A 16,857-nucleotide genomic window follows, 5' to 3' on the forward strand; every position below is an offset into this window, starting at 1 on the left:
TCCTTTTTTGTGCACATAGTCTGCCGCCTTTTGTTTTTTTATTGTGCGTGTCAATATTCACATTGTTTGACTTTTTTTTAACCACCTTTTCTATCCTCCTGTTTGATAACAAAAGCACTTCAGCTTCTGAGCATCTTAGGCACACAGACGTCTTCATTTACATGAAAAATTATAAGTTATAACATTCCCATTGATGTTATTCAATGTTGATCATTTAAAACGGTTATTGCTGTGCATTTATTCTCGTAACATGAAGTGTCCAACAAAGTGTAGTATTCATGTCTGTCTCCCACAGACACTGTGGACAATGTGTGTCTGTCTTTGGTATCAGGAATATGTTACTGTACATAGTTTTAGTGCAGCGTGTCGTAACATGTCAGGTGTCTGGGGGCTTTTGCGATTCTCAGTTTGAAATGCATAACTTTGAATGAAAACAATCCTCATGTTATAAACAAAGAAAATGTAGATATTGTAGTTTTATTTAAAAACACCCTATTTTGGTACCTCTAATGCAGGGATCAGAGAGTAAATTAACATGAGCAATACAAATTTGTCTAGAACACACAAAAGAACTTTGAAAGTACAGAATTATCGAGTCTCATTGTGATTAAAACAATAAGAAAATGGTGTCGAGTAATGGTCCCCAACTACCAGTAAGCTGATAGACAATGTCAAAAGGAATACAATTTGGAGTTGATCTGATTGAGGATACTGTATTGTGAACAAGTTTTGGAGCAAAATGTAGATGTGTTGTTGGCTGGTTCTGGACTTTGTGTGTCTGAACTTGGCGGAGGTTTGACCTTTCTGAGTGCTCTTGTTGCATTTGTTTTCACAAGGAAAAACACTGTAAAAATGTATAGTGTGTGTGAACCATGCAGACTTGAAATATTTTGGCTTTGTTACAGGCCAGCCTGTTATCATCAAAATATTACTTACTATTTCAAAACAAAAATTAACCAAGGAAGCCAATTAAAATGAAGTGTACAAAGAATCCAACTAATAGGTTCATGAAATTAGAAATGTAACCCTAGAACACTCACATCTGTTCAGACACAAACTGTTGCTCTTTCTTCCAGTAGGCCTGGACATTATGTCGAGATTCAAGATATATCGAGTTTTCCATTTTGGCCTTATAAAAAAATTACAATATTGCCTATATTAATATTTTTTTTAATTGCTTATTGTGTATTAAATTACTTTTTTTTTTAGAAGTTGCTGCTTTTCCTACTTCTCAGAACAGCATAAAAAACACAGTTAGATGATCACTGAGTGCATCTTAACCCAGACCTTCCCCTAAATAAGCTATACTTTACAAAACTCACTCACACATGCCGTCAGTGGAACATTTTGTGCAGCTATTTGTTAATAAATGAACTGTATGGCATTTTTCATCATCAAATTTAACGTATAATTGTCTTTCTGTCAATACTTTATCGAGTTAAAAATATATAGATTTATATCATATATCAACATTTTGAGAAAAGATATCAAGATATGAGTTTGGGTCCATATCGCCCAGCCCCATCTGCCATTAAAAATTCTCAGTGTTTTGCTAAAGTTTTCCCATCTTGCACTGAATATTTTTCAATTCAAGCTGATAGACAAAACTTTTTTTAATATATACAGTGTATATATATATATATATATCAATGTAGGCCTCTATGATCAATAAATCAAAGATCATTTGTTCAAAAAAAAACAATGTAAAATATTTTCCCATCTCCATTTGTCAACATTTTTGCCCATTGCATTGTGGGATGTAAAGTGATGACGTATACAAAGAACTGTTTACTTTATTCTTCCTATGATTTCTTGTGTTTCTTTGCCAGACAAGGACAGTGATCTGCTTGGCACCATTTTCATTCTAGTTTGTTCCCACTTCCCAGTATTCCCAGCAATGTCAGAATGAAGTAAAAACACTTCTCTGCATCTGTCTCCGAGACTCCACATCCCATAATGCAATGTGCAAAACTTTTCCAACAATGTCAAAAAGCAGTGGAGTTCAAAACAAACTTTCAAGCAGCAACTTCAGCCTTTTACATCTTATTTTTTTTCCAAGCAAATTATTTTGAATTTATTGATCAATGAGACTTACGCTATGGATTTGTCTGATTGAATTAAACAAATTGTTGTTCAGCAGCTTTCACTAAAAAATCAACTTGATAATATTCTCTGCTCGCCCTGCGATGGACTGGCGCCCAGCGCCCAATGAGAGCCGGAAATTGGCACCGGCAGACCCCTGCGACCCTGATAAACGGGAATTAGCGGGTTTGAAGATGGATGGATGGAATATTCCCTGACTTACATATAATAAAAACCAGTTTGGGACATAACAGCTTCAGACCCTTTTTTTCATGTGGCAGAGAATGGGGTAATGGGAAAGACGTCTCACTTTTTTCTCGGGCAGTGGGGGGTCCTTGGGTTGGGGTGTTGGTGGGACTAACACTTTGCTTATTCTGAATGGAGATATAGAACAGAGAGAGTAGTAGTAGAGAACTTAATGTCCTACAGTTAGGAGTAAGCTTAAGGAATATATTTGTCTCTTTGTTTGTTAAAGGCAAATGTCTTGAATATAAAAGTATATTAATTGTGTGTGTGATGGACAGAGGTACTCTGTGTCCATCTTTTTCTTTTTCTTTTCTCAAGGCACAGTATTGTTAGCAGCAGCTCTCCTGCTCTTTATCTTTGTCCCACAATAAACCTCACTCTCCCGCCCCTGTTAACTTTGCCGCGTCTAGAACAATAGTATTTACTCCACAGAGCAGCAGAGGATCTCCCATCCTGCCAACAGGAAACAAACACACAGTATTTACTGCAGTAACGTCTGTTTCTGCTTTCTCAGCCACTACAATGCTTTGTGTAAGAAATGTCATTATAAAGGATGAGGTTATTGTTTTTACAGAAACAACTAAAGCCCTGCAAAGACCAAATCAAAGAAGTGTTTATCCTAGTCTTAGTTTGTGTTTTATTCCTTTGGCTGCTTGGAATCCTGAAGCTTGGTTTAATAACTGAAGTCACTTTCATGTATTTTGTATTTGTTTACTTTTTCATGTTTCAACCATTTTTTGTGTTTGTTAAAGTAGTTGTTATGACGACCAGTTAAAAAGTACTCCGTGTTATTGGACTGCTTTGCTGGTGTTTGTCAATAATGGGAGACATTGAAACCCTGAAAATAAATGTTTCACGCAAGGACAACACAACAAAACTGTGTTTTAAACAGTTCTCTTCTTCTGTTTGCTTTTGTTGTTGTTTTTTTCCACTTATTTTTAACATATGCGACACTATAAAATAGATCAGCTGTTGAAATATTCACCATCCCACCTGTACCACCAAAAGAGGTTTTGAATCACTCAAACCTTGTGGTTGTCTGCAATAAAGTCTAGACATATGAAACATTTTACATGAAGGAAGCCAAAATGATCCAAATCAAATTCCCTTGAACAATCAAGCTGTCGACAGAACATGACAATCCAAAACGACAAAGCCTGGTTTTATATTAGTCTTCTTCAGAGCGTAACCAATCAGGCATTCTAGGCAGTATTTGCTTTGGCACCCTCGTGCATCATCTACAAACTTCTCCTTTAAACTCTATGTCACAGAATATACTGTTTATGTACTTTCCTTCTGTCCGACTCCTAGCAAACATAGGGCTTCGATCTGCTCAAGTCCTAAGAGTACTTGCTTTTCAGTCCTCAGACACTTGATCCATTTCCACTTTCAGCATTTCCACTGTTTTCCAGGTAGATATGTCTTATTGCATTTGAAGTGAAAGTAAATATTTTGTTGAAGTTGATCTTTCCATTGCAGGACATATTTTGTCTTTTTCTGTACTAGACATGAATGTGAGTTTCTTTGGGTATGTATGTGTCTATCAAAGAAGTGAAACCACCATTTTTGTTTGTTAGGCAAATTGACCACATTCTAGCTTGCCCTCTGACTACAGCGACATAAAATGCAGACCTGAAAATCATTACACTGACTCCAGCTGGCTGCAGGCGTGCAGTCACTATTGGGTAATCACTGTGTCACAGCATTGATCTGTGAAAGACTGAGAGAAAAGGATCCTGTAGTTTAATCAGAAATGTAGATTTGATGTGGAAGAGATCGAGAAAAGGTCATGACTCATGACGGGTCAACCTAGTTTACCTTGGTCTGAATAAACTAATTTTGTGGCCCTTTTTATTTGCATTGTCTTTGTTCCATCAATCTACTCTATTCTGACAAAGAAGCCTTAATTTAAACCCTTTTGGCTTTAGAGTATCATGCTTCTGCATGGATAAAGCCCACTCTCCCCTGTGACAGACAGCAACAGGTTGAAACTCTCCTCAATGTCAATCCCCCCCACTCTCCTACATACATACAGAATCTCCCATCCACTAAAGTAAACATAAGTCAATGCCCAAATACCAGGTTGAAGAATGTCTTTTCTTTCCTTACATAGTCATATATCTCTTGCATCCTTGCCTTTTCTTTTTACTTTTCCTTCCAATGTTGGAACCAGCTTCTATGAAACCTTTAAGTCTAACCTGTAAGTTTGTTTTTTTTTTCTGTGCAGGTTTCAAAAGCACGTCCACACATACAGAGTCCTCCCAGACGACGAAGGATTTCTGGCTGTACAGGTACACAGAGCACACACACAGGCCTCCATAGCAGCTGAGTAGCTTTTGTTAGCTTTGAGCATGCCTAAAGCACACGCACACCTACAGCAGCCTCTTTGTGTCTTGAATCTAACAGCTGTGAGTCCACACACACACACACACACACACACAGGGTTACACACAGTGTCGGGTCATGTTGCCCCCTTATTATTTTTTTATGTCGTTGTTTTGCTTCCTTGAGGTGATTTTCATTGTCAACAATTAGATTTTCCCTTAATTAGTGAGGATGCAGGAGGCGTCCTTTTTTTATTCCGTTACAGAATTTTGGCGCCTTCAGTGTTCGACCGATTTTGACAATTAAGATTTATCAAAACGCGTCAAAAATTTATCCCAGAGGTGCTTGTACTTTGGTGATTTACAACTTTTAAAATATTCAGCTGTCTGTTGTCTTTTAACTGTAATCTTCAACTTTTTATCAATCTTCAAGTGTTTTTGACCTAGAGCCCATCAACCGCAGTGAGTTTTCAGCTCCGATCCCATTTTTAGAGTGGGGAGCTCGTTAAACTAGAGTGGAACAGGTCCAATTTTTACATTAGAAATCTTTGCAAACAAATTGTCGTAACTTCCAAAATAAGAAACCCAGAGTCCTAATTTTCACAGACGTAGTCGGTATATCCTTCTAGCCGCTCACAATACCACATTTTTAGTGATAGGTTAATTGGTTTTTGAAATATCAAGCCTTAAGTGGACCTGATGATTAGGTCCTAATTCCACAAATCTATAGAATTTTATGCATTGCTGATATGTCAGGCTCCTAAAAATGTTAATGCTAAGCTAATTCTAATTCTAGCAAATTATAAAGCTAGCAAATGCTAATGTTATGCTATGTTTGCCAGAACCTGCATCCTGTTTTGCATTTACTTTAGGAAATGCAATTATTCTAGTGGTTTTTCTTGTATTTTGTTAATTAATCTGAATCGAATGAAAAAAAAAAAACTTTGTTTGTTTGTTTGCATCTTGCAGTTTTAGCTTCTGTCTTTATTTTCATACACCAATCACAGACTTCCCAGGGTGTGCAGCCTAAGAGGTTTAAGACGTTGCCAGAGTTGGTGTCATTGTACCTGCAACCCAGTCAGGGTCTGGTCACCACCCTGCTCTACCCAGTGGACAGGGAGGAGACGGTTCTCAGCGATGACAGGGACTACTCAGGTAATGTTCTCTCTATTGAAGTGTTTCTTGTTTAAAAAAAAAGGTTTCTCACACAAGATATTAGATATGAAATGAGGGTAATGACAAAGCTCTGGTACTGTACATGAGTGTCTGATGAATTTTACCTCTCATTTTGTTGTTTTTTTTGTTGGTAGATGGAGAGGATGAGAAACCACCTCTTCCCCCTCGTTCTGCCTCCACCTCCACCCCTCCTGGACCAGACACGCCTACAGAGAGGTAGACAGCTACGTTAAATCATACCTTCTTCACAAGTGTATCCGCAAGTCTTTGTTATGTCTGTGTTACTCAGGCAGGGAACAGGCATCATTGTTTTCCAACACGCATAAAGGAACATTAAATCTGCTGATTTGAGTTCAACACAGAGCAGTGGTTTTTGTTGTTGAGGACAAACTCTTGTGCCTCAATCGCTCTCTCAGTTTTTTGTCACACACATCAACAACAATCACATGCTAATTTCTCGCACATATCCAAGTACATTAGATCTCTTTCATACTGATGTGCAACTGCAAACAAAAGCACATGAACACCCTTGATGTAGCAAAGGTAAACCACTTCCTGCCACCCCTCACAAATCTTTTCTTTTTGAATGAGGAAGATACTGAAGGTTTAGTCTGTGCAGTATGTGCAGGAATTGAGATTTGCGATACAAATGAGCAATGAGCACATATTTATGTGCACTCTGTATTGTTTATTAAGTAAGTTAGAAAACCCTCCTTATCATTTCCAAAGATTACTGTATATATCTGCCAAGTTACATTTTTATGATGACCAATTGGGAGTATCTTCCTTTTGGTCAAAGTGTTCCTTAATCGCCAAGTTGACTGAATGTATCTTTATCATAAAATAAGCTGGGATTTGATAGGGTTTCCTACAGAGGAGGTGAAGTTAATCTAAAGAAGTTGAAGGATGGAGTAGGAAAGAAAACAAGGGAAGGAGTGAGAATGGGGGAATGAATTAAGGAACAGTGCAGGAATTCCCAACTGCAGGAAGTAAGGAAGTAAAGCAAGAATAACAAAGGGAAGGAATTAATACAAACAAGAACAAACTCCATTTACAGCAAATCTACACTTGAGTATGAGAAAACATGTAGTTTGATATATGAGAGATGATTGATTATTTGATGGTAGTTGATGTTTGGTCGTCTATCCATTGCGTGTAGTCTTTACCAATGATACTGGATTTTATTTGCATTTCTTTTAGCACTCCTGCTGCTAATGGCTTGAGCACAATTTCCCATGAGTACTTGAAGGGCAGCTATGCTTTGGATCTGGAGGCCGTTAAACAGGGAGCCTGTTCTCTGCCCCACCTCAACAAGACCTTAGTGGCCTCCTGCAAACGCCTTAACGGGTAACAAAGACACAACCTGATTTCCTCAGTGAAGCATCATTTACTACTTTGTTACCTATTAATTGTGCTCAAACGTGTGAAATCAAAATGTTTCTGTTTGTTGATCCAACTCAAAAGCAAGTCATTTGTTGTCAAATGATGGTCGGGTGCAGTCAGATGTATTGTGTTTTCTGGAACAGGGAGGTGGATAAGGTTCTGACTGGGCTGGAGATCCTCTCTAAAGTCTTCGACCAGCAGAGTGCTTTCATGGTCTCTAAGATGATTCAGCAGGTACCTTTGTTTATGTTAATATTTGTGTGCAGCTGAGTGAAAGAAGGTGATTTTCTGTTTTTCCAGCCAGCCTCTATAGTGCCTAACTACTAATTCTAATCATTTTTTATACTGTGTTAATTCCTACAAAATGAAACTATAAAGATGCTGGAGATTTCTATATGTTAAGATTTTATTTATTCAGACAACTTTTTCTTCAGGAAATTTGATCTTGTGACATGTTTCGACTGCCAACTGTCAGTCTTCCTCAGAGGTGATGGCTTTGATGTATCCCTATAGTTCTTTCATCAATCAATCAATCAATCTTTTATTTGTATAGCGCACATACATATATATCCCACACACAACATGAATTCATCATGGCGGCAAGGAAAACCTTCTATTAAGCAGCAGGAACGTTGTGTGGATCCCATTCCTATGATGAACAGCCATCCACGTTATGCTGTGTTGGGTGTGTGCAGAGGAAAGGGTGGAGACAGAGTTGTTGAGACTCTGTAACTCCACACTGAGGATCCCACGAACCTGCAAGACAAAAGCCAGAAGGAGTACAGGAGCAAACACACAAGGGAAGAAGCAGACATAGAGGGAGTGTTCGAGAGAGGAATGGGACCCTCTCCGATCCCTCTCTAACCTAAGTGACCTCTCCCTTAACGCCCTCTCCAACCTCTCTCCAACCGAGCATGCCAGACCCCCCCGGCAGTCTATGCCTATTGCATCTTAACTATGAGCTATAAGCTGGTTCCTAACTAAAAGCTTTTCCAAAGAGGAATGTTTTGAGCCTAACCTTAAAGGTAGAGAGGGTGTCTGCCCCCCGAAACGTGGTTGGTAGATGGTTCCAGAGAAGTGGGGCCTGATAACTGAAAGCTCTTCCTCCTATACTACTTTTAGAGACAAATGGAACAACAAGTACTGTAGGCCAGCATTTTGAGAGCGTAGTGTTCTGGGGGGATTGTATGGCACTACAAGCTCCTTGAGATAGACTGGTGCCTGTCCATTTAGGGCTTTATAAGTGAGAAGAAGAATCTTGAATTCTATTCTATATTTTATGGGAAGCCAATGCAGAGAGGCTAATACAGGAGTAATGTGATCTCTTCAGGGGTGCGGAACCGCTTCTCCAGATTGTTGATCCTCACCTCCATATCTAACAGTACGCTACACTTTATGCAACTACCATTGTCCCTAAAGGAGGACGAGGAGTATCTAAACATCTGACACATCGGGCAGGAGAGCGGAGGGGAGGAGAGAGAAGCCATCGGTGCTCAAAAGGAAGTTTAAAGGAGATTACACTGCCTCTAAGAGGCGAGATTGCTTTTACTTAACCTTCGTACGTTTAACTGTACGGTAAAAAATTAAAACAAGTGTTTTCAAGGCTAGAATATCAATGACAAGTTTGATTAGCAGAACACAGTAGTAGAACGCTGCAAGCAGCGATAGAGCGTAAACAGGAAATGATCGATACGTCACCATGTCAGCACGTCACCCCCCCTCAAATACTAGGGGCTTGATCAAGTGATGTTATTCAAACAGAGAACAATAGTCAGCAACAGTAGGTATGAGAAAAACTGACCCATTTATTATTAACCAATTGGTTACATACATTTTAACCTTCAACATAATATCTACAGTATTCTACAATAATATAATATATATCGGGAATTTAAGATGCAGTCCGATAAAATATGATATTCGTTTTCTGGCTGATATCGGACTGATGTCAGATATCAATATCGGATCAGCACACTCCTACTTATGACACATGAAAGCCATCAGTAGATGCTTTGATTCTTTCCTTAATAAAGAACACGTAGGGATACATCAAAGCACTCACCTCAGAGGAAGACAGACAGTTTGCAGTCAAATGCCAGGATCAAATTTCCTGAACAAAAAAGTTGTCTGAATTAATAAAACTTTAATCAACTTTAAACTAATTCCGTTTAATTTTGACGTGTGACAGCAAAAGGACAAAGTAGAGGTATTTATCACCAAATGGTCACTAAAGCAGACACTTTTTAATTTTTTTTATTGAGATTACTCTTTACATCTACACCGTTGTGAAGTGAATGTGTGCTTGTGGATGTAACACAATGTCTTCGTTAGAATCAAACCTTATAGCATGTTTTATTTCTCTCCATCAGTCAGTGAATCAGGGCGGAGACCAAGAGTTAGAGAACCTCGTGACCAAGTTGGCAATCCTGAAGGATCTGCTTTCCTCCATAGAGAAAAAGGTACACACACACGGCGTGGGACCCATAATCCCATTGTCTCACTGTTTTGTTTATTCTTTGTTTTGGTTGTTTAAGGCGGGCAGACACTGTGTGATTTTTTTTCAATCGTTGTACTCAGCTCCAGCTCAAACTGTGCGACTCAATTGCAGAGTCTGAATGTGCGCAGCTCACGCTATATTCTCACACTATATGGACCGACACTCTGACACAACCTGACTACTCACACTGTACGTCCATACATGACACGTCGGAGTCTTGTTTCCGGAAATGCAACATACAAAGTAGAATAAGAAGAAGAACTCTGAAGTGTCGCCATTAAAACAGAAGACGAAGAAGAACACGGTAGTGTGGAGACACTCGCAAATCTCAGCAAAAATAGCTTTAAAAGAGAGAAGGCGGCGATGTGATGGACCAGGAAATGGCTGGACAGAAGTGGGCAGTACATTCTGTCAATTTTACAGTGGTTCTACAGTGTTCACGCATGCACAGTGTGAGAGTTTGATATAAGCCGGTCCGTGGCACTGCTTCAACTGTGATACCCTCACGAGGAGCGACTGGATTTCAAACATGTTTGATTTTATTACGACCATACGATTGCTTATCGGGAGCTGGTCGTGAGGTGTTAATCGCTTCTCGTGACCCCACATATACTACACTATGCACAACACACGATTTAGCAGAGACCCGGCCCAATCCCAAAAACAGACGCACTAGCCTAAAATCGTCTCAAAATGGGCCAAAAATTGCAATGTAGGCCCACTTTTAGACACGTACAATGAAACAATCAGTAACTGTTACTGTGTGTTGGCTGTACTTATGAATGCACCAGTAATATCAGGAGCATTTTTAACATCACAGTCATCTGTTGATTTCTCTAATTAGAAAATCCTGTTTCTCCTGCTCTGGCGGTTTAATAGGTCGCTCTGTTTCTGGTTAGACTTTACTTAGGAGGAGGGGCTTTAGCTGAGGAGGAAATGGCCTCAGTGCTTTAAGGCTACATGTCCGGACGTATGTGATGACACTGACTCCGCCCTCTTTGCTCCTGTTGGATCTGATCCAGGAAATGGGAACCTCTTTCCGCTTTCACACCAACAATGAGACCAAGCACTGTATAGTTTGCTTGAGCCTGTTTAGTTCTGTTAACTTTTTTCCTCTATTTTACATATGTTTACGTTTCCTGTTGTTTTTGCCTCTCTGTGTAAATTGTTTGACCACATGCGTCTTCCTTCTCTTGCTCCACTCAGGCTCTGAAGGCGCTACAGGATATGAGTCTGACCTCCCCGTGCTCTCCCCCGCTTCACTCAATGCGTCACAGCAAAGCCATTCCTGTGCAGGCTTTCGAGGTACACACATACATCTAACCACTAACACACTGTCTTACTGTATGGCAGGGGTGTTGAACTCATTTCAGTTTAGGGGCCAATTTGATCTCAAGAGGGCCACAGATTATATGCAGAAAAACAAGTTATCTCAACATTATTGTGCCCTAGTTTTCACTGTTACGTGTACATAAAATAAAAATTATGTAACAAACTGACAATATCCAAGCAATTAGTGACAGATATCAGTCCAAACAGGGTCTTCACTTTACATTTCCTAGACTTAAGGAAAATGTTATGTAATAATTTGAGGAACATTAAAAGGTTTTGTGAGAATTTAACATTAAAAATTGAGTTTCATTTACACAATGATTCATGTTTTCTCTGTATGTTTTACTTTCTCTTGCAGGCCAAATTGGCCCCCGGGCCTTGAATTTGACACATATGCTGTATGGCATGGCATTTCTATTCCATTTTTAGTTTGCACAGTTTACTTACAATGTAAGCCAGGCATAACATTTGATCCACAGCCATTAAAAACAATGGAAATATGCATTTTTTATTTCCTGGGTCACTTTTACTTTTAGTCATAACTTTTAAGTGAAAAATGATTGGACATAAATAATGTCAGATTCTAAAGAAAAACAAGGTGGTAAAAGCCAATGCTCCCAACCTAAGAACAGACACTGTAAAATATTATCATTCATCCATACACTGAGCAATAATTAGGAGGCTCTGCAGCTACTGAGAGCAATGTGTGACTTATGTTTCTGATGGAAGGGCACAAGATGGCAAAAAAATTAAACATGAGCTCCATATCAAGGAGGACTGGGACATCTTACTTTATCATGTGAGCCATTAAGACTGAGTCATAATACAATAGGCTGTAAAAGTTGGTATTCATCCTCTGTGCATCTCAGGAACGTTGTCAGCAGGGTTGATGTAAGGCCAAAAGAATGCGCAGTACGTTCTTTAACATCATCTGCACTAGCAAGGCCTTTGGCAAGTCTGATTACAAATGTATCAAGATCTTTATATTGTTTTTTTCTATTTAAGTTAATGTAGGTTTTTCACATATAAGCTGTTGCTTAGATTAATGGCTCTTTTCATACAGTCACTGGACGGGTAGATCGCGGTACATATACTTCCGACGGGCACTGTACCAGTTTAAATTAAAAAAAACTGTTTAATGACTGGCAACACAGGGAGAACATGCAAACCTGTTAGATCTAGTAGTCACACAGACATTGGTTTCTTAATATGATCCTAAATTAACATGATGTTCTTTGGAGGGCACAGTAAATTGGAGACCTCTGGTGGACAGTGTGTGTGTGTGTGTGTGTGTGTGTGTGTGTGTGTGTGTGTGTGTGTGTGTGTGCGTGTGTGTGTGTGTGTGTGTGTGTGTGTGTGTGTGTGTACATATGGTCGTATGTAAACTCCGTTCTGGTTCATTTCAGGTGAAGCTTGATGTTTACCTCGCAGAGCTGACAAAGATAGGAAAGAGTCAAAAGTACACGCTGTCGGTGGATGTCGAGGGAGGAAGACTAGTGGTGATGAAGAAAGTGAAGGACAATCAGGAGGACTGGATCACCTACACACACGACAAAAGTGAGAAACACACACAGACATGCTTTACACCAAAACCTCTGATCAGGCAATTAAAGAAGAATGAATGAGAGCATAAGTTTTGTTCCAAGCTTTGTTTTTCTCATGGACTCACTCTAGTTTTCAAAAGCAGGGGGATTAGAAACCTCTTGTGGGTTAACTACTAGCAACAATTATTTGTGTTTGTGAAATTGCTGTGAAGGTCAGGGGGCAGTCTGGGAAATAGGAATTCAAGGATGGTATTTTCAAAATAAAAGCACATAGAAAAAAACAACAGGCTTTCCCACAGACTCTCATGCAGCCTGGTAGCAGGTCGCATTTCAGAATAAATGGTTTATTTCCATCCTATAGCTAACCATCACCTGTCCTTTAAAATTATACCCGAATTGCCTTTTGTTTCTACTGGTAAACAATTGTTAAAATAACAAGGGTTGGGATCAGTTATCATTGTAATCGTGCAATTGATAATTAATTATAAGTTTGACGTAATTATAAATGTAATGTGTTGCTGTTGTAATCATAATTTAATTGTAATTGAGTTCAGATAATTGACTTTGTAATTGTAATTGTCATGGAAACTATACAATTTAATTAAACACAAACCTGGGGAACCATGTTACATTTATATGGCTTACACATACGTAGTTATTAAAAGTATGTTTCATATCAACTTTTCCCACTACCTGTCTGCTCTCTTAAGCATCATTTTACCATTTAAAAAAAATAAATAAATCAAGGGGAATACTGACAGAAAATTAGATGATAGATTATATTTTTTAGTGTATTTTACAGCTGATTTAAGACTTGCGTCAAAACTGACCTGTTATAATGCTAACACAAGAGGAAGGTCATGTTTTATGTGGTTATTTATTTAAAGGCTCAGCAATTGTGATGGATTGTAATTGAACTTTAGCAATTGAGAATGAAATTGTAATTGACTTTCAGTGGAAAAATAATAATTGTAATTTTATTTGTACTTGTACCATAATCATAATTGAGTTGTAATTGAACATGGATAATTGAAGACGTAATTGTCATTTTAAAATGTAATTGACTCCAACCCTGAAAACGTCTTAGATGTGTGTATTTAGGCATATGGGAATAATGCAGTCTTTATGTGCAAAAAAATCAATCATGAAAAAATTTCTCCCTACTTGTCTTCTCCCCTATCCTCTGGTAACCCTCACAATCAAGTGACTGACTGATTTTATTTCTCTGGTTCTGGTTGCTTTTCTGTGGATCCTCCTTTTGACTGTCTGTCTGTGTGTGTGACTCTCTCAGTACGTCAGCTGATCAAGTCCCAGCGTGTGCAGAATAAGCTGGGCATTGTGTTAGAGAAAGAGAAGGATAAGAGCCAGAGGAAAGACTTCATCTTTGCAAGTGCCAAGGTCCGTAAATAAATAAATACACTCAATCTCTTCTCTAACCTAGAAAGATAAGATAATTGTCACTTAGCTATCAAAATTACCTCCCAAAGAATTATTTTGACATGCTTAAGAGTAGTAACATCGCCAACAATTGAGGTACGATGAATTTGTTTCTAATTACTTTGTTTTGCAAATGTATTAGGAATTAGTGACGATTAAATGAATAAAAAGTCTGGCTTAAAGAGATCAGCTTGCATTATGTTTGTGGTTGTAGTATAAGACCTCAAAATATCTCAACAAGGCTTTTCTCATGCGTGTGTGTTTCAGAAGCGAGAGGCGTTTTGTCAGCTGCTGCAGCTGATGAAGAACAAACATTCCAACCAGGACGAACCAGACATGATCTCCATATTTATCGGCACCTTCAATATGGGTTAGGATCACAACCGATCATTCAGAAGTCTATCTTGAGTGGGAAACCTTCGTTGTGACTGTGTAAATGTGTGACTGTCTTTGTCTTAAAGGTTCTGTTCCATCACCTAAGTCGGTCGCTTCGTGGGTTTTGTGTCGCGGCCTGGGAAAGACGCTGGATGAGATGACCGTCGCCATTCCTCACGATCTTTACGTGTTCGGAAGCCAAGAGAACTCTGTGTGTGATCGGGAGTGGGTGGAGTCACTGCGTGCAATGTTGAAGGATCAAACTGAACTGGATTACAAACCGGTGAGGACTGGGAGACATTTTAAAATATATTTCCTAATAAATCGTTTTCTTTACACAAAGGTGATCTACATATGCTAAAATACTAGAGATGTTCGATATTTGCTTTTTGCCGATATTGTACAACACTAAAATTTCTAAAAACCAACTGATACTGACATATACCCCCACCCCCAACATAATTTAGGTCAAACTGTTATATATATCTCCATGGAAAAAACAGGTTAAGACAATTATATGTGATGCCCCACTGGATGTATTCAACAAATAAAAATAATCTGCAAAATAAGAATATTATACAACTTCACTATTGGAATATGTGCAATATTTGTTTTTAATATGTTTATCTTTAATATATGTCTAGGCCTCACTAGTCATCCAGACTAATTTTCCAACAGTTAAAAAGTTGTAAAAACTCCACAACAAACAAGGTGTCTTTGATGTGAAACTAACAATACACAATAAAATAACCTTTCAATATTGTGCAACAATCATTACACATATAACATTTGCTAGTTTCTTATATAGTTTGTACATGAGGTGCAGATCTATGTAGATAGTTAGCATTAGTTTAGCAGTTTGCCAGTGAGCTAGTAAAACATGTACAAATTGGGAAAAGCGATCTAAATTATGGCGTAAAATGACTGAAACACATCATAAATAAACATTGTCTCCCAACATTACTTTAGCAAACAGAATGCAGTTTAACGAGCCATTTCTACCTTGGTAGGTGTAAGGTTATTTTACCCAGTTCTTTTGTTGAACAACTCGAGGACAGATGACAAGCGTTGTTCTATTTCTCAGTGTAGTTTATTCTAGTTATACTCACAAGTAAAGTTTAAGCACAATATCGTCATCTCTGCTAAATACCATTGGGTCTTTTTTTTCTGTCCACTATACAAGAGCTTCAATAACTCATTATTTCTAGTCTTAGATAGAAGTCACCGATCCGTCGAAACACAAACACACAGAGACAGACAATCACATTGAACTGTGATGTAGTCCAGTCTTTACTTTAGGCTTCCTCTTAAAGTAGAATCTCTGGATTGTTTCTGTTCGATGAGCGTGCAGAAAGAATGACGTTTTGTTCCTCATTGTCTCTCTATCTGTCGTCTATAGATCGCCGTGCAGACGTTGTGGAACATCAAAATTGCTGTGTTGGTGAAACCTGAACACGAGAACCGAATCAGTCATGTGGGGATGTCCAGTGTGAAGACGGGCATTGCTAACACTCTAGGTGACAACAACAACACTGTGCTTCCATAGCTTCAGCTATGCGTTTGTATTGGTGAACGTTAGTCAAAGAAATATTTAGGCTTTTCTTTATTTGTTAAAAAGTTTGAAATTTGTCTTCTGCTTTTTGTCCATACTGAGAAAGATGTGAACTAAGTTTAATATGCCTTCCCAATTTAAGAATCACATTTTTGTTATTACAGGTTGACAGTTTTGCCATGTGTTTTGTTTATTAAGGTAACAAAGGGGCAGTCGGCGTATCGTTCATGTTCAATGGAACCTCGTTTGGGTTTGTGAATTGTCACTTGACGTCAGGAAACGAGAAGATTGCCAGGTAATGTCTTCTTATAGTTCACTTCATCTCACCTTCAAATATAACTTTGAAATATTTGACGTTTTGCACCTGATTTAAAACCGTCCTCCTGTGTTAAAATGAATAATTTACTGCAGCGAGGATGAACACATTTATTGGTCAGATTCTTTGAAAAATTAATAAGCAGCACAAATGAAATACTGAGTGGCATCCAGGCTCACTTTTATCCCAGGAGCACATTTTGATATATGATGTTGAGTGAGTCACAGTCACATATTAGTGAAATGGAAATACAGGTACACTTACTTTCAACTACTTGATACCGTGTTTGTAGTTTGGTGACTTTGTGGGAGGAAATTATTTTTACTGTCGTCATCATGACACCTTTAACACTCACAGGAGAAATCAGAACTACCTTGATATCCTGCGGCTGTTGTCGCTAGGAGACAAACAGCTGAGCTCCTTCGACATCTCGCTGCGATTCACACACCTTTTCTGGCTGGGAGACCTCAACTACAGGCTGGATATGGACATTCAGGTAAAGCTGACTCACACATACACAGAATGAGCACAAACAACAAATACAGAAGGGTTTCCTTTGACATATTTTCTTTATCTGCTGTGTTTTGCTTCTG

The 16,857-nt window shown here is 38.6% G+C and overlaps 1 protein-coding gene across 4 annotated transcripts in view; it reads left to right on the plus strand.

The window, feature by feature from the left end:
* Positions 1–16,857, plus strand: part of inppl1a (inositol polyphosphate phosphatase-like 1a) — a 39,784-nt gene that overhangs the window by 7,204 nt on the left and 15,723 nt on the right. For all 4 annotated transcript variants that reach the window (XM_028464731.1, XM_028464733.1, XM_028464732.1 and 1 more), the window contains exons 2-15: positions 4,556–4,619; positions 5,660–5,807; positions 5,963–6,044; positions 7,029–7,175; positions 7,355–7,445; positions 9,581–9,670; positions 10,915–11,013; positions 12,447–12,597; positions 13,876–13,982; positions 14,289–14,391; positions 14,483–14,679; positions 15,796–15,913; positions 16,147–16,243; positions 16,622–16,760. In XM_028464731.1, coding sequence (XP_028320532.1) covers positions 4,556–4,619; positions 5,660–5,807; positions 5,963–6,044; positions 7,029–7,175; positions 7,355–7,445; positions 9,581–9,670; positions 10,915–11,013; positions 12,447–12,597; positions 13,876–13,982; positions 14,289–14,391; positions 14,483–14,679; positions 15,796–15,913; positions 16,147–16,243; positions 16,622–16,760 — 1,633 coding nt within the window. The remainder of the gene's footprint in view (positions 1–4,555; positions 4,620–5,659; positions 5,808–5,962; positions 6,045–7,028; positions 7,176–7,354; positions 7,446–9,580; positions 9,671–10,914; positions 11,014–12,446; positions 12,598–13,875; positions 13,983–14,288; positions 14,392–14,482; positions 14,680–15,795; positions 15,914–16,146; positions 16,244–16,621; positions 16,761–16,857) is intronic.

The sequence above is a fragment of the Gouania willdenowi genome, chromosome 13 (genome assembly GCF_900634775.1).
Source record: "Gouania willdenowi chromosome 13, fGouWil2.1, whole genome shotgun sequence".
In the NCBI taxonomy this organism is placed as follows: Eukaryota; Metazoa; Chordata; class Actinopteri; order Blenniiformes; family Gobiesocidae; genus Gouania; species Gouania willdenowi.